A 21,023-nucleotide genomic window follows, 5' to 3' on the forward strand; every position below is an offset into this window, starting at 1 on the left:
ATTCTCCTGCCTCAGCCTCCCGAGTGGCTGGGACTGCAGTTGCGCACAACCACGACTGGCTAATTTTCATATCTTTAGTAGAGACAGGGTTTCTCCATGTTGGCCAGGCTGGTCTCGAACTCCTGATCTCAGATGATTTGTCCGCCTCAGCCTCCCAAAGTCCTGGGATTATGGGCGTGAGCCACAGCACCTGGCCCATATGTTGATACTTAAACCTTCAACTAAATCATTAAAAGTTTGAGCCTCAGACTGGGCACGGTGGGTCACGCCTGTAATCCCAGCACTTTGGGAGGCCAAGGCACGTGGATCATTTGAGGTCAGGAGTTCGAGACCAGCCTGGCCAATGTGGTGAAACACTGTCTCTACTAAAAATACAAAAAAAATTAGCCGGGCGTGGTGGTGGGCACCTGTGATCCCAGCTAATCAGGAGGCTGAGGTAGGAGAATTCCATGAACCTGGGAGGCGGAGGTTGCAGTGAGCCGAGATGGCGCCATTGCACTCCAGCCTGGGCGACAGAGCAAGACTCCTTCTAAAAAAAAAAAAAAAAAAAAAAAAATTTGTGCCTGTAGTCCTAGCTACTTGGGAGGCTGAGAGGGGAGGATCAGCTGAGCCTAGGGAGGTCGAGGCTGCAGTAAGTCATGAATGCACCACTGCACTCCAGCCTCGGCAACAGAGTGTGACCCCATCTCAAAACAAAAAAACAGAACATGGGAGTTGCACATATCTCTTCAACATAATGATTTCAATTCCTTTTTAAAAATTTAAAATTATATATGTAATTTTTAAAAAGTTTCTCTTAGAAGTATTTCTAAACGAGTTGTGATCAACAGAAGTAAAGATGCAGACTTCTGACAGCATCCCTCTAAAAAGCCAGCTCAGGCTTTCCTTAACTATTTCAACTTTAAATTCTGAAAATGTTACATTTCACTCTCAAAAATGATTAATTCTTTTTTTATTTTTTTGAGACAAGGTCTTGCTCTGTCACCCAGGCTGGAGTGCCGTGACAGGACAATGGCTCACTGTAGCCTCAACCTCTGGAGGTCAAGCCATCCTCCCACCTCAGCCTCCCAGGTAGTTGGGACTACAGGAGCATGCCACTGCACCCAGCTAATTTTTGTATTTTTCGTAGAGACTGGGTTTCACCACGTTGCCGAGCCTGGTCTTGAACTCCTGAGCTAAAGCGATTCGCCTGACTTGGCCTCCCAAAGTCCTGGGATTACAGGAGTGAGCCACCGTGCCCAGCCTTGATTACTTCTTTTTTGTTTGTTTGTTTGTTTTGAGACACAGTCTCACTCTGTCACTCAGGCTGGAGTGCATTGGCGCGATCGCAGCTCACCGCAACCTCCATCTCTCAGGTTCGATCTCAGCTCACTACAACCTCCACCTCCTGGGTTCAAGGGATTCTCCCGCCTCAACCTCCCAAGTAGCTGGGATTACAGGCACCTGCGACCACACCCAGCTAATTTTTTTATTTTTTATTTTATTTTTGATAGAGCCGGGGTTTTACCATGTTGGCCAGGTTGGTCTCCAACTCCTGACCTCAAGTGATCCACACACCTTGGCCTCCCAAAGTGCTGGGATTATAGGCAGGAACCACCGTGTCCGGCCGATTAATTTTTAAAGAGAAAATGTTTCATATATTCCATCATATCTACACAAACATATATGTTTAGAGATATGAGCCTATCTTCAGATTCTCAGGGAGAATGACAAGAGGTGGACACAAGGCTATACTGGCTACAGTAACAAACAGTAACAAACAGTTCTTTACCCTCAGATGTGGGTAGGAAAAGCAAGTGGGGATATGGATTAAAGAGCTATGAGATTCAGCTGCATTAAGATCTAATCTAGGCTGGGCACGGTGGCTCACGCCTGTAATCCCAGCACTTTGGGAGGCGGAGGTGGGTGGATCACGTGGTCAAGAGATCAAGACCATCCTGGCCAACGTGGTGAAACCCCATCTCTACTAAAGATGCAAACATTAGCTGGGCGTGGTGGCGCGCACCTGTAATCCCAGCTACTCAGGAGGCTGAGGCAGGAGAATCGCTGGAACCCAGGAGGCGGAGGTTGCAGTGAGCCGAGATCGCACCATTGCACTCCAGCCTGGTGACAGAGCGAGACTCCGTCTCACACACACACACAAAAAATCTAATCTAGCTGAACATTTTCCACCTGAAGAAATGAATGCACAGAACCAAAAGAAGCCAAAAAGGATAAGGATAAAATTCCTGTAGTATAACAAGTAGACAGAAATAAGCATATTCTTTTGACTAAAGATCTATTTTCTTAAGAAGTACAGTCTTTCCTGAAGAAAAAACATGGATTGGACAGACAGGAACCATAACCTTTTACCTTGGCTAGTTTTTCTCCTCTGAAGTTTAAGGTCACTGCTTCTGTATTCCGAGGATTATGAACCTCTATGTGAACTTCATCGTTATCTTCATATTCTCGAATCAGTGCTGCTTTCAATCTGGCCATTTCGTTCTGTTCTCCATGGACTAAAATCTACATAGAATAAATGTTAAAAGAATATATGGAAACATCATTCAGCTTAATCATGGTCCTTAGTTGAATTAAATATATGAAATAGAGACATACTTGGAAGTTATGAAACTTTACTACTTTTAAGGACCTCCAGCCGATTCAACTTGTATACACATATTCATTCTGTTTGATCCTTATGTGGTACTATTTGAACAAAGAGTAAAGAAACTTCTTTTCTACTCCAGTCTTTGCCACTAATGAGATACACGCCTTTTCCATGTTTCACTGCTTCTATGTTCACAGTGGTAAAGGGCTGACTTCTGTAGTCTCTTCTAGTTTTAAATGCCTATGACTCTTGTACAAAACTATTGCTACCCTACTGTCTTAGAAAACACCCATGGTTCTCTTTTTTTTCTTTTTGTGAGATGGAGTCTTGCTCTGTCGCCCAGGCTGGAGGGTAGCAGTGGTGTGATCTCAGCTCACTGCAGCCTCTACCTCCTGAGTTCAAGCGATTCTCCTGCCTGAGCCTCCCGAGTAGCTGGCACTATAGGTACACGCCACTATGCCTGGCTAATTTTTTGTATTTTTAGTAGAGACGGGGTTTTACCATGTTGGTCAGGCTGGTCTCGAACTCTTGACGCCCACCTTGGCCTCCCAAAGTGCTGGGATTACAGGCTTGAGCCACTGTGCCTGGCCTACCTCATATATTGATATATTTTTGGAGACAGGGTCTCACTCTGTTGCGCAGGCTGGAGTCCAGTGATGTGATCATGGCTCACTGAAGCCTCAACCTCCAGGGATCAAGCAATCCTCCTGCCTCAGCCTCCCACGTAGCCGGGACTACAGGCACACGCCACCATGCCCGGCTAATATTTGTATTTTTTGTAGAGACAGGGTCTCGCATATTGCCCAAGGTGGTCTTGAACTCCTGGGCTCAAGTGATCTGCCCATCTTGGCCTCCCAAAATGCTAGGATTATAGGCGTGAGCCACTGTAACTATCCTAATAAAATATTTCAGAACCAAATGGAACATTTTATTACTTTATATATTTCTTTATTTAAAGAGAGTCTTGCTCTGTTGCGCAGGTTGGAGTGCAGTGGCATAATCTTGGCTCACCGTGGCCTCAATCTCCCAGGCTTATACAATCCTCCCACCTTAGCCACCCAGGTAGCTGGGACTACAGGCATGAGCCACCATGCTTGGCTAGTTTTATTTTATTCTTGCAGAGACAAGGTCTCACTATGTTATCTAGGCTGGTCTCAAACTTCTGGGCAGTCGTTCCACCTCAGCCTTGCAGAGTGGTACGATTACAGGCATGAGCCACTACACTCAGCCCCAAATGGAATATTTTAGAGGCTATTTACAACAAGAGCATTAGCTACCAGTCCCTTTCCATTCACTTTTGTAACTTCTATCTTACAAGACAGATTGTTCTTTTTTTTTTGAGACAGTCTTACTCTGCCACCCAGGCTGGAGTGCAGTGTCGTGATCTTGGCTCACTGCAGCCTCTGCCTCCAGGGTTCAAGGGATTCTCATGCCTCAGCCTCCAAGTAGCTGGGATACAGGTGTGAACCACCATGCCTATCTAATTTTTATACATTTTTTTTTTTTTTTTTTTTTGAGACCGAGTCTCGCTCCGTTGCCCAGGCTGGAGTCCAGTGGCGTGATCTCGGCTCACTGCAAGCTCCGCCTCCCAGGTTCACGCCATTCTCCTGCCTCGGCCTCCCGAGTAGCTGGGACTACAGGCACCTGCCACCACACCCGGCTAATTTTTTTGTATTTTTAGTAGAGACGGGGTTTCACCGTGTTAGCCAGGATGGTCTCCATCTCCTGACCTCGTGATCTGCTCGCCTTGGCCTCCCAAAATGCTGGGATTACAGGCATGAGCCACCGTGCCCTGCCTAATTTTTATACTTTTAGTAGAGATGGGGTTTCACTATGTTGGCCAGGCTGGTCTTGAACTCCTGGCCTCAAGTGATCCACCCGCATTGGCCTCCCAAGGTGCTGGGACTGCAGCCCGGCCAAGATAGATTGTTCTTAGCCTCTCACATGTGGTAGATGGCTTGTGGCTGGGCATAGCCAGCACCAGCACGTGGCAGGGGCTTACTGCTTGCTGGGGAAGGGCCTGGGCCTGGCTGCCTGAACAGAATCCTGGTGCTGCTGCTTATTTAAGCTGTGTAACCTTGACCAAGTGATTTCACACCTCAGTTGTCTCATCTGCAGAACAGCTGTCGGTCATGAAGATTAAGCAAGTCAGTTCATATAAAACACATATACAGCGTCCGGCACATGGTAAATAATCAATGTTAGCTAGTATTCATTACTACCACCAACACTACTAGTATTGCAATTTTATCCTGCAGCTATACTTTTGCTGGAGCTGGTTATCACAAGAAAATGAGCATGAAGTTCAACCCAGGAACTTAAACTGTCAGCAGAAGTAGAACCAGGAGAGTGACAGGATGAAATGGGGCTGAGGATGAGGTGGTGACACCACACAAAAGAGCAATTCGGCTTTTCCTCCCTGGCTTGGAAATCTGGGGGAATATTCATGCACACAGACAATAAGAAACACCTGGGAGGAGCCTACTCTGTGACTAAACCCTACACACTGCGACGCTATAGACAGGAGAGTGATTTTTCTTGACCAAATAATCTGCTCATTAAGGGCCAGTGGCAAATACCTGTGAGGCCCATCATGCTAGAAAAAACTCAAAAATGAACAAAAGACTGCATGAAAAGGTGCTCAACATCATTAGTCATTAGAGAAATGAAAATAAAAACCACAACGAGATACCACTTCACATTTGCTGTAAAGTGACACAACCCGAGTGTCCACCCACAGGTGAATGGATAAACAACATGTGGTCTACATATAACGGACCATGACTTCGGCATGAAGTGCTGATACATGCCACAACATGATGAACCTTGAAAACATCATAGGCATTATGATTCCTCTTATATGAAATACCTAGAATAGTCAAATTCATAGAAACAGAAAGTAGATTCAAGATTACCAGGGATGGGGGAAGGGAATGGGGAGTTACTGTGTAATGGTACAGAGTTTCTGCTTGGAGTGATGAAAAGCTGTGAAAATAGACAGTGGTGATGGTTGTACAACACTGTGAATATAATTAATGCCACTGGTTTGTACATTTAAAAATGGTTAAAACTGCAAATTTTATGTTAGATATTTTACCACAGTAAAACGTATTTAAAAAACAACAAGCAAGGCCAGGTGCAGTGGCTCATGCCTGTAATCCTAGCGCTTTGGGAGGCCGAGGCGGGCAGATCACCTGAGGTCAGGAGTTTGAGACCAGCCTGGCCAACATGGTGAAACCCTGTCTCTACTACAAATACAAAAATTAGCTGGGCGTGGTGGCACGTGCCTGTAATCCCAGCTACCCGGAAGGCTGAGGCAGGAGAATTGCTTTAACCCAGGAGGCAGAAGCTGCAGTGAGCCGAGATTGGCGCCACTGCACTCCAGCCTAGGCAACAGAGCAAGACTTCATCCAAACAAACAAACAAACAAACAAACAAACCAAAAAACCCCCAAAACAACAAGCAAACAAACAAAACTAACAAAAGGCCATTTCTTCTGCTTTCCAATACATTTGGAAAGGGCACTTCATCTATTTTCTATGGACACATGCTTCATTAGTGTTCTTCTAATTAAAAATACACACTTTTTTCAGCTTACCCCTCCTTTCCAATTCCATCAAAATATCTAATTTATTTTTAATAAGTTACACAATACTTAAAAATATAAGTAAGTCGGCTGGGTGCAGTGGCTCGCTCCTATAATCCCAGCACTTTGGGAGGCCGAGGCGGGTGTCTCACGAAGTCAGGAGTTCAAGACCAGCCTGGCCAAGACGGTGAAACCCCATCTCTACTAAAAATACAAAAATTAGCCGGGTGTGGTGGTGGGCACCTGTAATCCCAGTTACTCAGGAGGCTGAGGCAGAGAGCTGCTTGAACCCGGGAGGCGGAGTTGCAGTCAGCCTGGGTGACAGAGCAAGACTCCGCCTCAAAAAAAAAAAATATATATATATATATAATATATATATATATATAATATATATATTAAGCATTTACTATGTGCCAGGCACCATATTAAGTGCTTTAGATATGTTCTCTCACTTCATCCTTACAATAACCTTATGAGCTATTATTCCTATTTACAAATGAGGTACAGAGAGGTTAAGTAACTTGCCAAGGGTTACATAGTAAGTAAGAGATGGAGCTGGCATTCCAAATGAGCAGTCATACTCCAAGCCTGGCTCTTAAATTATTGGAGAGGCAGCAGAAAATAACAGAAAAACATTAGGATTGGGGCTGGTAGGTCTGAGTCAGTCAGTTCTGGAGAAAGGGGGCAGCTTGCTGAAATCAAAGGGGAGTTGTAAAGACCAAATCCGAGCGCACGTGAAAGGCTCTGCTCAGGGGGTGTCGCATTAGTAGGTGATGATGCTTGCTTTGTGAACTGCCTGCTGCACAGTTTCCTGGGTATGCACTTTTTTTCCCTTTAATACAATAAATGAAATTCATAGACTAACCACATGAGGCGGTTTCAAAGCACGAATAAATTCACTGGTTTGCTGGTAATCCGTGTGAGCTGAGAAAGAAATGTAATCAACAGACATTTTCAGTGGTAATTTCTGTCCAGACATAGTAGTGATTTCTTCAGGTTCAGACATGATGTGCTGTGGAAAATAAAGAAAAATAACAAAACAAACTACCCAGTTATAAACGTAAAGGTACATTTTCATTTTTTTCATGCAGTCATAAATTCATGTTAAATTTAGGACCTTCAGCACAAAATCATTCTAATATAACTGACTCAGTAAATATCAAATACTCATGTTCTCAATCAAGCAAACATTTAATGAGAAAAGTAAACAAATTAACTAAAACTCATCTATCTGGAGTGCTGGCAGTGAGAATCATAACTGTTATGCTTAGAAAGACAAACCTGTATTCCCAACTATTCTTGTGCTCTCCAAAGTCATTTCCTAAATATGTGGATATATTTCTATTCTGAAAATCTTTGTTTTTTCAAATAGGGTCTCACTTTGTCACCCAGGCTGAAATGCAGTGTGCGATCTCAGCTCACTGCAGCCTCGACCTCCTGGGTTCAAGCAAGCCTCCTGCCTCAGTCCCCCAACTAGCTAGGACTACAGGCACATGCCACCACACCTGGCTAATTTTTGTATTTTTTGTAGAGATGGGATTTCTCCATGTTGCCCAAGCTGGTCCCCAACTCCTGAGCTCAAGTGATCCACCTGCTGTGGCCTCCTGAAGTGCTAGGATTACAGATGTGAGGCACTGTGCCAGGCCTGGAAATTTTTTTTTTTTTTTTGGAGATGGAGTCTTGCTCCGTCACCCAGGTTGGAGTGCAGTGGCACCAATCTCGGCTGACTGCAACCTCCGCCTCCAGTTTCAAGCAATTCTCCCTGCCTCAGCCTCCCGAGTAGCTGGGATTACAGGCATACGCCACCACGCCCAGCTAATTTTTTGTATTTTTAGTAGAGGCGGGGTTTCGCCATGTTGGCCAGGCTGGTCTCGAACTCCTGACCTCAGGTGATCCACCCGCCTTGGCCTCCCAAAGTGCTGGGATTACAGGTGTGAGCCACTGCACCCAGCCTGGAAATCTATTTTAAATACAACATTGTCACTAAAGAACTTTATAGAATAAGGTAAAGTAATAAAGATTATCAAAATAAAGAATCATATCATATTTTTAAAAATAAAATAGAGGATGAGAATGTGATGCCTGGATGCTCAGAAACTGCCTCCCAAGTTCTGCATATATTTTCTACAATTTCTACATCCCTAAGAGCTGAAAATCAATGTTTCATAATAGTAGAAAGTGGTCAACCCAAACACATTCTACAGCTTTTTAAGATCATATGTATTAGTCAACCTCTTCTTCATGAGAGGAGGGAGAGTATTCACGTGTTTGTCTCAAACAGGGTCCTGTCCATTCTTCTCTACTTGCAACCAGATGAGCATTTCTCAAACTTTAATGTGTATATCAATCACCTGGGACCTCATTATGCCATTCAGTGTCTGCATAATTCTACATCCTATGCACATCTCTAGCTACCTATTCCCGTCCTCATTTTTAAAAATCAAAACTTGTATTAAAGAACTACTTCAGTGCAAAAACCTGTGAGGACCCTGCCACCTCTGTGATTCTGAATAGGAATAACACAATAGCCTATGACTGTAACTGACCTTGGCAAGTGTCCCTTCTACACAGTATCCTGCTATAATGACACCATTCCTCTTATCAGTACACCAGCTTTCAAATAATTCTCTGGATAAGCCACTTTGCATCATGCCTGGGGAGGCCATTACAACACTGGGACCAATGTCATCAAAATGATCCATGCTCTAAGAGAGAAAACAGAATGGGAAAAGTATGTTAGCTACCAGCAGCTGACAAAGCATTCTTTCTTTTTAAAGAATAACAAAAGGCTAAGAGATTAATCACATCACTGAAAGAGCCTTCACAAGATCTGTAAACATTTTAAGTTCAGTTGCCGAATTCCTAAACAGTTTAGGCTAGGAATGGTAGAAAAACCAAGTAATAAAAAGCGGTAAGTTCACCCCGATCTTCAAAACCTTCTGTTGGTAGCTAGAGGGCCATCAGAACCATCAGGACCATCTTCAGCGCCTAGCAGGCAGGCAGAAAAGTAATAGGAAGAGTCAAATGGGTCTTGATCTACCCAAGACACAACTCTGAAAAAATATTCCCAAAGACTCACAATAGCTTTGCATGCTCCATGCATGTTTTGAGCTGGCCTGGAAATCAAAAGGTTTAACATTGTTCTAGGGAGAACTTGTCTACAATCCTTAAGCAGTTAACTTAAAATATATACTTTATGAACAAAGCCTATTTACAACTAGAAGACCACTTTTAAATTATTTCGGATATCAATTATTTTATTATGATTCAAGCATCAAGTTAAACAGTATTTTTTAAATTAAATAAAATCAGATTTTATTGAATGCTTCCATCAAAGTATATAAAAATTTTCATATATAGAATTTGCAGCACTAATCAAAAAGATGATTTGGTTTGAGTGAGAAGAGAAACTTAAATACATAATACAAAATACTTTTCTCCTCAGAACTTTTTATGCCTACGGCAAAAGAGATGAGTATTATAAATACTGAGAACACATGGCTACTTGGGGCAAGTGGCAAAATCTGTTGAAGCAGAAAAAGAATGTCAGCTGCTGAAGTTTTGATTTCCTGCAGAAAAACGATACCTGTTGAGAAGCGGTAAGATTCCAGCAAGAGGAATTCAGCCACAGTCACTGACATGCACTGCCTACGATTTTTATTTTATTTTGATAGAGACAGGGTCTCACTATCTTGCCCAGGCCGGTCTCAAACTCCTGAGTTCTAGTGATCCTCCTGCCTTAGACTCCCAAAGTGCTAAATTACAGCTGTGAGCCATCACTCACGGCCTCGTACCTCCTACTACTAATGACTGATTTGGTTTTATCCATCCTTGTCTTTCTTCCACAAGCACTCACCTTGAGGTTACTAATGTGTTTGAAAACAAAGGGATTATTGATGTTGATCTGTTTGCGGATTTTGTCATTCATGGCATTTACATATGTCTGGTACACTGCCATACACTTCTTGGCCAAAGATGATGCATAGTATATTGGAATGTCATGTAGTTCTGGGTGATTCTGCCAGTACTCATCTAGAGAGATTTTTCAAGAAACAAACATTACTTTGTTAGATGGGGTAAATAGTTCAAGTAATAAATGATACACACAGAAACAAGAAATGATACACATACAACCAAGAAATAAAGCACACAACTATATTTTAAAGAGTTTAAGCAAAATTATCCTGGTTGTAACTAACTTAAATTTACAAAACCAAAACTTATTTCTAAATAGTGCATGACCTAAAAAGAATGCTATGATCATAGTCCAAAGATGTGGAGGCTTTTAAACATGACTCAGTATAAGTTTACACTGAAGTCTATAACTTATTACCATAACAAGACACTAAATAATACATTTTTATTTAAATGTATTAGAAAAATGTATTAGAAAAAATTCTGTGATGGTTTTAAAAATGTATTATTAATATTTCAAACAGATTTATTGAGTGCTAATTACAAAAGAGAATTGCCAAGAGTTAACCGATTTTGAACACTTAAAAAAAAAAGTATAGTCCTATTATGCTATTATTGCTTGTTTTTGTTTGTGTTTTATACCCAGGCTGTCGACTAGCCTTGAGGGTAGTGGTATGATCATGGCTCATGGCAGCCTCAACCTCTCAGGTTCAAGTGATCCTTCCACCTCAGCCTTCTGAGCTGTGACTACAGGAGTGTGCTACCATACTCGGCTAATTTTTTTTTTTTGAGACTGGGTCTCATTATGTTTCCCAGGCTGGTCTCAAACTCTGGACTTAAGTGATCCTCCTGCCCAGCCTCCCAAAGTGCTGGGATTACAGGCATGAGTCACCACACTCAGCCATGCTTGTATTTTTAAAAACCTACTAACCAGTTTCTGATAATTAAAGAAAGCAGTGGGTAATATACCGTCAAAAGACTTATGTTAAGGGAAAAGCCCTCATTAAATCCCAAAATTTTATCAGGGTAGTATGGCTGAAAGACACCCTTTATTCTAATAGGTGTCTCTGCAGTTTGAAAATGTATTATATGCCTATTATATAATTTACATCTGTAATTTCTTTTTTTTTTTTTTTTTTTTGAGACAGAGTCTCATTCTGTCGCCCAGGCTGCAGTGCAGTGGCGCGATCTCCGCTCACTGCAAGTTCCACCTCCCGGGTTCATGCCATTCTCCTGCCTCAACCTCCAGAGTAGCTGGGACTACAGGCGCCGGCCACCATGCCTGGCTAATTTTTTGTATTTTTAGTACAGACGGGGTTTCACCAATTTACGTCTATAATTTCTAATTTTCAAAACAACTTACGAAGACTTATCACCATCTTAACTAGCAAACTAAGGGTAAAAAAAAGGCTGATTATTGTGTGAAGTTATTCTTCCATTTGATGTATCAATGATAATTCTATATGAGGACAAAGACTTTCTGTCACATGCATTACAAATTTCCTGCTTTGTCTTCTAGTTTATCCCATTCATGATTTATTACTCTTATGATTTCTTAGATACCCTAAAGCAGACTACACCCCACAATCACGCCACCATTTCTTGTTTTGTTGTGAGTGTTTTTATGAATAAACTCTGAATATTAAAAAAAGTTAAATAATTTGCCCAAGGTCATATGGCTCTAGCCATATGATAGATTTAATCTGAAACACAGATAAGATTTGAAAGCAGCTGTTCTTTCTATTATACTACATTACAAGGGAGAATTTAAGGGAAAAGGGCAACCAGTTGCAAAGAACAGACGGTAGAATTGCCAGATAAAAATATCAAATACTCAGTTAAATTTGAATTTTAGGTGAACAACAAAAGATTTTTAGTATAAGAATATATACTAACGAGACCAGCCTGGCCAATGTGGTGAAACCTCGTCTCTACTAAAAATACAAAAATTAGCCAGGATCCCAGCTACTCAGGAGGCTGAGGCAGACGAATAGCTTGAACCCGGGAGGCAGAGGTGGTGGTGAGCCAAGATTGTGCCAAGCCGAGATAGCGCCACCACACTCCAGCCTGGGTGACAGGGTGAGACTCTGTCTCAAAAAAAAAAAAAAAAAAAAAAAAGAATATATATTAAATATTTGGTACACTTATACTAAAACATTATTCATTATTTATCTGAACCTAAAATTTAATGAGTTGTCCTCTAGTTTTATTTGCTAAATCTGGCAACCCAATTTGATGGTGGCAACATTGTTTCAACTTCCTAACTTCTCTGTTCTTCATCTTACAGGTTACGAAGACTTTGATTTCAAGACTTCTAAGGATGAATTTGACTTGCAGTTAGGAAGGAGGACCAATCAAGATCAAAAGACTGAATTAGATTCGGATTTGGGAAATTCAGCTTCTAGAAGTCCTATCTGTTACAGATTTCCTTTTCATCCGGGGTCATTTCTTCCAACTTTCCTTCTGTTTTCCTTTTCAGTGTGACAGGGATACTATTTTTTCTCCTCCTCACCAAGATGGCAGAACAGAGAGGAAGAGCTAAGATGCAAGTGTTTCTAGTGCTTCGCACAGAGGTGACACACATGCAAAGCACCCATTATATTATTTGCTTTTTTTTGAGACAGGGTCTCATTCTGTCGCCCACCCTGGAGTGCAGTGGCACAATCTTGGCTCACTGCAACCTCTGCCTCCCAGGCTCAAGTGATCCTCCTACCTCAGTCTCCCAGGTAGCTGGGACAACAGGCGTGTACCACCACGTCCAGCTAATTCTTTGTATTTTTTGTAGAGACAGGGTCTTGCCTTGTTGCCCAGGCTGGTCTTAAATTCCTGGGCTCAAGTGATCTTCCGCCCTTAGCCTCTCAAGGTGCTGGAATTAGGGATTACAGTCGTGAGCCACTATGCCTGGCTGTAAAGTACCTTCTTTTATTCTTTAATAAGAGTGCTTTTCCCAACTAGAATCACCGAATGTGAGGTAGAAGGGATCATGAAGTACAAATGTATGCTAAAAAGTAACAACTATTGTTTTTCTTATTACAAAAAATTATACATGCTCACTGAAGTACTTGTAAAATGGAGAAAAGCAGAAAACAAAAAATATCATCCATATCCTCACTGTCCAGATTTAGTAGCTTTTCAGTCATTTGTGTGTGCATTTTTTACCTAACTAGGATCAGAGTACATTTAGTTTTTTTTTGTTTTTGTTTGTTTGTTTGTTTGTTTGTTTTGAGACAGAGTCTCGCTCTGTCACCAAGGCTGGAGTGCAGTGGTGCAATCTCGGCTCACTGCAACCTCTGCCTCCCAGGCTCAAGCAATTCTCATGCCCCAGCCTCCAGAAAAGCTGGGACTACAGGTGTGTGCCACCACACCTGGCTCATTTTTCTATTTTTGGTAGAGACGAGGTTTCACCATGATGGCCAGGCTGGTCTTGAACTCCTGGCCTCAAGTGATCTGCCCATCTCAGCCTCCCTAAGTGCTAGGATTACAGGCGTGAGCCACCATGCCCGGCCCAGAGTAAATATAGTTTTGAACTCTACTTTTTTGGTTGACTTAATATATTATGTGCAAAGTATGTAATTACTCATCTGTAACACAATTTTTTCCTACAATGCTATATTTACTGACATATTTCTTTGAAAATACTAAAATGATGAATACCTTTCTTGACAAAATTTTCTGTACATCTCATTTATTTCCCAGAAGTGGAACTGCTGGCCAAAGGGTACACATATTTTAAGACTTCTGATGGCAACCGGAAGGGGACGCCAGTTCACATTCCCAACAGCAGTGCATGAGAGTTGCTGTTTTCCTGGGCTATTCCTAGATCCAAATCCCTATTATTATTATTATTATTTTTTTTTTTTGAGACGGAGTCTCGCTCTGTCGCCCAGGCTGGAGTGCAGTGGCGCAATCTCGGCTCACTGCAACCTCCACCTCCCAGGTTCAAGCAATTCTCTGCCTCGGCCTCCTGAGTAGCTGGGATTACAGGCATCTGTCACTGTGCCAGGCTAATTTTTGTATTTTTAGTAGAGACAGGGTTTCACCATCTTGGTCAGGCTGGTCTTGAACTCCTGATCTTGTGATCTACCCACCTCAGCCTCCCAAAGTGCTGGGATTACAGGCGTGAGCCACCGCGCCCGGCCCCAAATCTCTATTTTTAAATGAAGAAAACTGAAGTCCAGAACGGTGGAATGACTCATCCAAGACCACGTAATTATCTTGATAAAATAACAAGATTTTGATCATCGCCTAAATAGAAAGGAAATGGCATACCCAGAATCAAGAGCAGCTCCTGAGCCCTTCCAAGAGCAAAGACAGGAATGAGACCCCTGCCTCCTCTGTTTACAATATCGTGGACAGTGTTACAGAATCTTGCTTCTCGCTCTTCACGTTTCTCATGGATATGGGTCCCATAAGTAGATTCCTAAATAATACATTAGAAGTGTGAGACTAAGACCGATGATCCTCAAAGAATTCAAAAGTTAAACATCAGTGAAATACTGAGGGGCTAAGCAATTCACTTCTCCATTAGCATGTCATTTACTCGAACATGTGTTGTCATAATAGTAATTGGGAAGAGCAAGCAAGAATGCTAGAATTCAGGCCCAGCGTGGTGGCTCACACCTGTAATCCCAGCACTTTGGGAAGCCAAGGTGGGTGGATCACCTGAGGTCAGCAGTTTGAGACCAGCCTGGCCAACATGGTGAAACCCTGTCTCTACTAAAAATACAAAAATAAGCTGGGCGTGGTGGTGGACGCCTGTAATCCCAGCTACTCCGGAGGCTGAGGCAGGAGAACTGCTTGAACCCAGGAGGAGGAGGTTGCAGTGAGCCGAGATCGCACCATTGCACTCCAGCCTGGGCGACAGAGCAAGACTCCATCTCAAAAAAATAAAATTTAACAACAACAACAAAAACAGGCCGGGCATGGTGGCTCATGCCTGTAATCCCAGCATTTTGGAAGGCCGAGGCGGGTGGATCACCTGAGGTCAGGAGTCCAGTCTGACCAACAGGATGAAACCCCGTCTCTACTAAAAATACAAAAATTAGCCGGGCATGGTGGCACATGACTTATAATCCCAGCTAGTCAGGAGGCTGAGGCAGGAGAATCACTTGAACCTGGGAGGCAGAGGTTGCAGTGAGCCGAGATCATGCCATTGCAGTCGCTCACTCCAGAGTGAGACTCCATCTCAAAAAAAAAAAAAAAAAAAGAATGCTAGAATTCAAATCTAGAACTTTTTATAAAATGAAATCAGGAAATAGTCCAAAACTGTATCTTCTTCCCATGTCCTTTTTTAACCATTTTGCTTTCCATTAGGAAGAAAAAGGTTATTTCTCCCACCTCTGATAAGTCAAAGCTTTTAAAATAGAAACAGATGTTGTTTCTTATACTTCTGTTTAAGAATATCCTTACAGTCTTACTAGGTGTGGTCCACTGACCAGAAGATTGACATCCCTTGGGAGCTTATCAGAAGCGCAAAATCTCAGACCCCAGCCCAGATGTACTGAATCAGAATTTGTATCTTAGCAATATCCTCAGATGATTATAAGCATATTAAAATTTGAAGCACTGCTCTAAAGTATGGTACTATGAAAATAGCTACTTTTTCTGAGGGTTCAAAAAATAAATCTTCCCTTAAATTAAGTTTATATGCTGGGCATACCATGAGCAGAGTCCAATCTAATCTGCTCACATGTTGCTTATGGACAGCAGTATGTACTGGCCCACATGCCTGGGCAGCTGGGGAACGTGGTAGGTGGTGGAGGAGAAACAGACAACTCTTCCTCCCTGAACCACATACACCTGATGTTCTTATATACACCAAAAGCTTGCAAGATTTCTCTCCCAACCCCTGACTCTACAGTCAGCAACACACACCCCAAGCTGCCCCCAAAGAGCTTCTGTACACAGTTCATTTTTTTTGCTCCCCTGGGACTTGCAACCTAGTAGGCAGACATGACACACAAAGATAAACAAAACGATAAGTTAGCATGGACTAAGGGCCTGAGGACAGTCACCATGGCAAAGGCAGTGAGGTCACACCATTTCTTAAATGACCTGTAAGATGTTCTTCTACATATTCTCATCTAGAAATATATATTTAGAAGACAGAGAGAGGGCATAACCAGTAAAAATGATCCTGCCCAGAGACAGCCTGGCGTCTCTGATATTAGACTAGAGTTAATGCATTTAACAGCAAGAAAGTGAAGCTGCACTACAAAAAGAAGCACCTGCCCCAATTTTTTTTTTTTTTGAGACTGAGTCTTGCTTTTGTAGCCCAGGCTTGAGTGCAGCAGCGTGATCTTGGCTCACTGTAACCTCCACCTTCTGGGTTCAAGTGATTCTTGTGCCTTAGCCTCCCAAGTAACTGGGAGTATAGGCGTGCACCACCACACCCAGCTAATTTTTGTATTTTTGTAGTAGAGATGGGTTTTCACTGTGTTGGCCAAGCTGGTCTCTAACTCCTGGCCTTAAGTGATCTGCCCACCTCAGCCTCCCAAAGCGCTAGGATTACAGGTGTGAGCCACCGTGCCCGGCCACCAGTTTTCTTATATTTTAAAAAAGGTAAGTTTATATCCAATAACATATTATGAAAGTGAGATCACAGTATTATTTTCCAAAAGAAAAAAAATCTGCTTACATTACATTGATTACAATATAGTATATTAATACTTACAATGATAAGAATATCAGGCTTAATATTAGGAATTTCAGCTGCCATTAAGTGCCTATCTTCTTGTCTTGAGAAATCACCAGTGTACAAAAGCTGTGAAAAAGATAAAACTAGAAAGTTAGGATTTGGGGAAGGCTTCATTTTGCTAGCGAATAGATTAAACTCATGAAATCCAAAAGTGCAGTTACAGTTTTTAAGTCTAAAACTGACGAAATTTACATGCAGTGCTTGTGTCCAATTCAAAATGTGTAGTTCAGTCAGTAAACGGTTCAGTGCTTCAATTATTTCCTCTAGTAAATGGGAATAATCTATTCCCAGTATCATCTCACAATGATAACCTATATAACATTAATCCACTTGAGAAGTGCTCTGAACTTCTTAGAGAAAAAGGGCATGCAGACAAGGAAAGGAGTGCACTGAGGTACATGGTCTAAAACCAGAGATAAAATCATAAGAGGGTCTGCATCAAATTCCAAGAGAATTCACCTCTGCATTTGTGCTACTTATTTTTTGTGCCCTGGAGCAAACTGCAAGAATAAGTGATTTAGTGATATATTTTACAATTCAATGTCTAAAAGTTCCAAATGTATAAGCAGCTGTGAAAAATTTAGGACATGACACTAGAGCATTGGTTCTCTGGCTGACGTTAGAATCACCTAGCAAACTCGAAAAGGAAAAGGCCAAGCTGCGCCTCCAAATTTTGATTCAACAGTTGTTTTTCAGCAGCTCCCTAAGTGAATCTTACGTACAGCCAGAGTTCAAAGCGGCTGCTCTGGAGTCTAGAAAGCCAGCGGCCCGCCCACGTTTTCAGAAGTTCAAGGGTTCCCCAAAGATCTTTCCTAATTAACCCCTTTCACTCTTGCAGTCCACCCTGCTTAGGGGCTTACCTGTGAATTCTAAGACATCAGGGGGACATGTATACCAAATTGTGTTTTAATTTTAAACGAATGCAGCCACAAAGACACCTCTTCCCTAACCAGTTTTCTAAAGCAAACGGAATCCTATGGTGTCAGGGAATTACTTTTTGAGATGTTTATTTTACTCTTTTCTCAGTCTTTAAAAATTTTTTTTTCCTCAGTCTTGATAAAGAAAGTATTGTAATGGAGGTAGGAACTACAATATTTAAAAGGAAAAGGTGTTAACTGTATTTTTATCTTATGTTTCCATGTTCTGACACTTTGCAAGTCTTAGGGAATTTTTTTTTAATAGTACTTGGTGGCACAAAGCTCTGTACTGATTTCTCTGGGGAGAAAAGCGCCACAGCCAGAGGGTACCTTCACGCCTGCGATCTCAATCATGAACATGGCGGCTCCTAGGACGTGACCTGCATGGTAACACCAAAACTTGATTCCCGCAACTTCCTTAACTTCATGAAAGTTGATAGTTTCAATTTTGTCCATGCTTTCTTCCAAATCTGTCTCGGTATACAGCATGTCGTCTGCTGATATGTTACTAAATTTTGAAAGATGCCAGCAAAAACAATTAAGAGTCAGATTTTTAAAAAAGCCTTTGAACACAAAGAAATTGTGGATAACATCTCCATGAAGATATTTCTTTAAAATATACTGTATGAATTATGGATTTAAAATTTCTCAGATATTTTGTGTATTTTTTTTTTTACTCTATTGTGTGTATAGCTACAAAACTTGATTTTAAACAAACCACACAGGAAATTAAGACACTGAGCTCAAAGTACTCTCAATTTTCAGTAATACATACAGTAAATTAAGACAAAATACTCTTTAGGATAGTATTTCTCAAACTTTTTTCCCACCCCAACACTCCTGAAAGATATAACACACTCACATACGTTGAACCATGGCAGATATTTCTCACATTAGGAGGAGAAAAGATTTTTCTACAAAGTCTAGCACAACCTTTCTCCTGAAAATTATGTTAATGTACTTACAAAAAAGCAAGAGAGAACAGTGGTTAAGGACGCTGACTCTGGAGCCAGATTGTTTGGGTTCAAATCCTCGCTCCGTCTCTTACTGTGATGATTTTAGGCAAATAACCTAACCTCGCTGTGCCTCAGTTTCATCATCTATAAAATGGAATTGATAATAGAACCTACATCATGAGTTGGTGTGAAGATTAAATATATTTATCTCCCGGCTGGGTGCGGTGGCTCACCCCTGTAATCCCAGCACTCTGGGAGGCCAAGACAGACAGATCACCTGAGGTCAGGAGTTCAAGACCAGGCTGGCCAACATGGTAAAACCCCGTCTCTACTAAAAATACAAAAATTAGCCAGGCGTGGTGGTATGCACTGTGTGCCTGTAATCCTAGCTACTGGGGAGGCTGAGACATGAGAATTGCCTGAACCCGGGAGCAGAGGTTGCAGTGAGCTAAGATAGCGCCACTGCACTCCAGCCTGGTCAACAGCACAAGACTCCATCTCAAAAAAAAAAAAAAAGAAAAAAAGAAAAAAATATATATATTTATTTATCTTTGTGTGAAGTTAATATACATTAGGAATTTAGGATTGGGCCTAGTATGTGGTAAGCATTATTGAAGTGTTAACGAGTGTTACCACAATTAAGCATAACTCTTCCAATCCAGCCTAATGAAGTTTTAAAAGGACACAAAAGCTATATAAAGACTTCAAGGCCAGGCCAGCGGCTCATGCCTGTAATCCCAGCACTCTGGGAGGCCAAGGCAGGAGGATCACTGGAGCCCAGGAGTTTGAGACTAGCCTGGGCAACATAAGACCCTATCTCTTCAAAAAACAAAAAACTCTGCTGGGTGTGGTGGCACACACCTGTAGTCTCAGCTGCTCAGGAGGCTGAGGTGGAAGGACTGCTTGAGCCCAGGTGGCTGAGGCTGCAGTGAGCTGTGATCACACCACTGCACTCCAGCCTGGATGACAGAGCAAGATCCTGTCTCAAAAAAACCTTCAAGGTCAGGAAGGTGCTAGAAACACAATAGGTTTCAATGACCTTGTTAATGAATGATGAAATTACTGATATCCTTATACATGAAAAGGGAGCACCTCATTTTAAAACACAAAATGGTCCATATCTTGAACCACACGTACCATATAGAGCCAAAGTCGTGTATAATCTAATAAAGTAATTTACCTAACTTTGACATAATCAGAAAGAAGCCATCTATAAATAGCTTTTGTGGCATGAGTCATAAACGTTCTTCCTTTGAAACTTGTCTTCTGTAGAAACCAGGGCAGAGCTCCACAGTGATCCAAATGGAAACTTAAAAAGAAAGAGGCTACATTAATTCTTAAAATTATTATCCATCAGATACCATGTAATGAAACTGTTGCTTACTGTACAAAACAAGTTTTATATAAACAACTATGTGCTGATACTTTCAGAAAAACCAAGAGTAGGTATGTGTAGAAGGAAGAAGTAATGCATACAGTTCTAAAATGGAGGAAAGATGTTTAAAGTATTGTTTTTAAACAGCAAAAAACTTTATTAGTGAATTAGGGAGGAAGAAGAATATCCCAAGCCTACTCCTGGCAGCCAGAATTACAGCAAACATTTTAACAGAATAAAGTTGAAACATGGATATCTCCCTGAGGTCACTGTCTTGTCACATTTTTCTATATGAACTCTATTTAAAAATAGTTTCAATAAAGGTGAAATGGCGTTCTTATAGAAGAATGTGATAAAACAGTGACCTCAAGGAGATATCCTGGAAAAGGGCTTTCTTAGTCTCAAGTTTTACAATGATTCAAGTTCTGTACTATCTCCTTCTCACATACTCATTGAACTTATACATAGAGGTAGGTAAGTTTTTCATAGCAAACTTCTCTAGCCTGTGATGACATTATGGAGTGTTGGTTTAGACTCAGATGTCTGCAATATGCTTCCTAGCAGAAAACACTCTTTTAAAAAACCAAACTCTCAAAATCTAGTAAAGAATGATCTTGATAGTAAAAGTCCGTGAAAAAGTGTCATTAATAAAGGGAAAAACTTACTGACTAATTAATAGGAGATCAATCTCAGCTGGGTCAATTAAATCAATATAAGGAAGAGCATCCATTCCTTCTAGGCCAGGGTGGATCCCACAGTCGAGCTGAAAGAGACAGGAAAAGAGATCACAATCTCCTGCACATTTTATTAAAATTCATTCAGCAAATAGGCAATAATTCTAGATCCATCACCCATATACTCAAGATGGACTCCAGGCACTAGCACTTGGAACATGATTCTTATTAAATGTGGCAAATATGCCATTAACAATTCTAACTTCCCAACAAATTTAAAATATAGCTCACATTTAGGGGTCACAGGATGCAA

At 41.5% G+C, this 21,023-nt stretch overlaps 1 protein-coding gene across 4 annotated transcripts in view; it reads right to left on the reverse strand.

Annotated features, from left to right (window-relative positions):
* Nucleotides 1-21,023, reverse strand: part of CPSF3 (cleavage and polyadenylation specific factor 3) — a 49,359-nt gene that overhangs the window by 22,169 nt on the left and 6,167 nt on the right. For 3 of the 4 annotated variants that reach the window (XM_003826943.6, XM_055108261.2, XM_055108262.2), the window contains exons 3-11: nucleotides 20,702-20,799; nucleotides 19,842-19,970; nucleotides 18,036-18,213; nucleotides 16,765-16,854; nucleotides 14,361-14,511; nucleotides 10,033-10,208; nucleotides 8,723-8,881; nucleotides 7,042-7,188; nucleotides 2,353-2,505 (exon numbers count right to left, since the gene is read on the reverse strand). In XM_003826943.6, the coding sequence (XP_003826991.1) occupies nucleotides 2,353-2,505; nucleotides 7,042-7,188; nucleotides 8,723-8,881; nucleotides 10,033-10,208; nucleotides 14,361-14,511; nucleotides 16,765-16,854; nucleotides 18,036-18,213; nucleotides 19,842-19,970; nucleotides 20,702-20,799 (1,281 nt within the window). Of the gene's footprint in view, nucleotides 1-2,352; nucleotides 2,506-7,041; nucleotides 7,189-8,722; nucleotides 8,882-10,032; nucleotides 10,209-14,360; nucleotides 14,512-16,764; nucleotides 16,855-18,035; nucleotides 18,214-19,841; nucleotides 19,971-20,701; nucleotides 20,800-21,023 lie in introns of those variants that run through there. The other variant, XM_024927456.4, reaches the window with a different exon arrangement.

Source organism: Pan paniscus, chromosome 12 (assembly GCF_029289425.2).
Source record: "Pan paniscus chromosome 12, NHGRI_mPanPan1-v2.0_pri, whole genome shotgun sequence".
Lineage (NCBI taxonomy): Eukaryota > Metazoa > Chordata > Mammalia > Primates > Hominidae > Pan > Pan paniscus.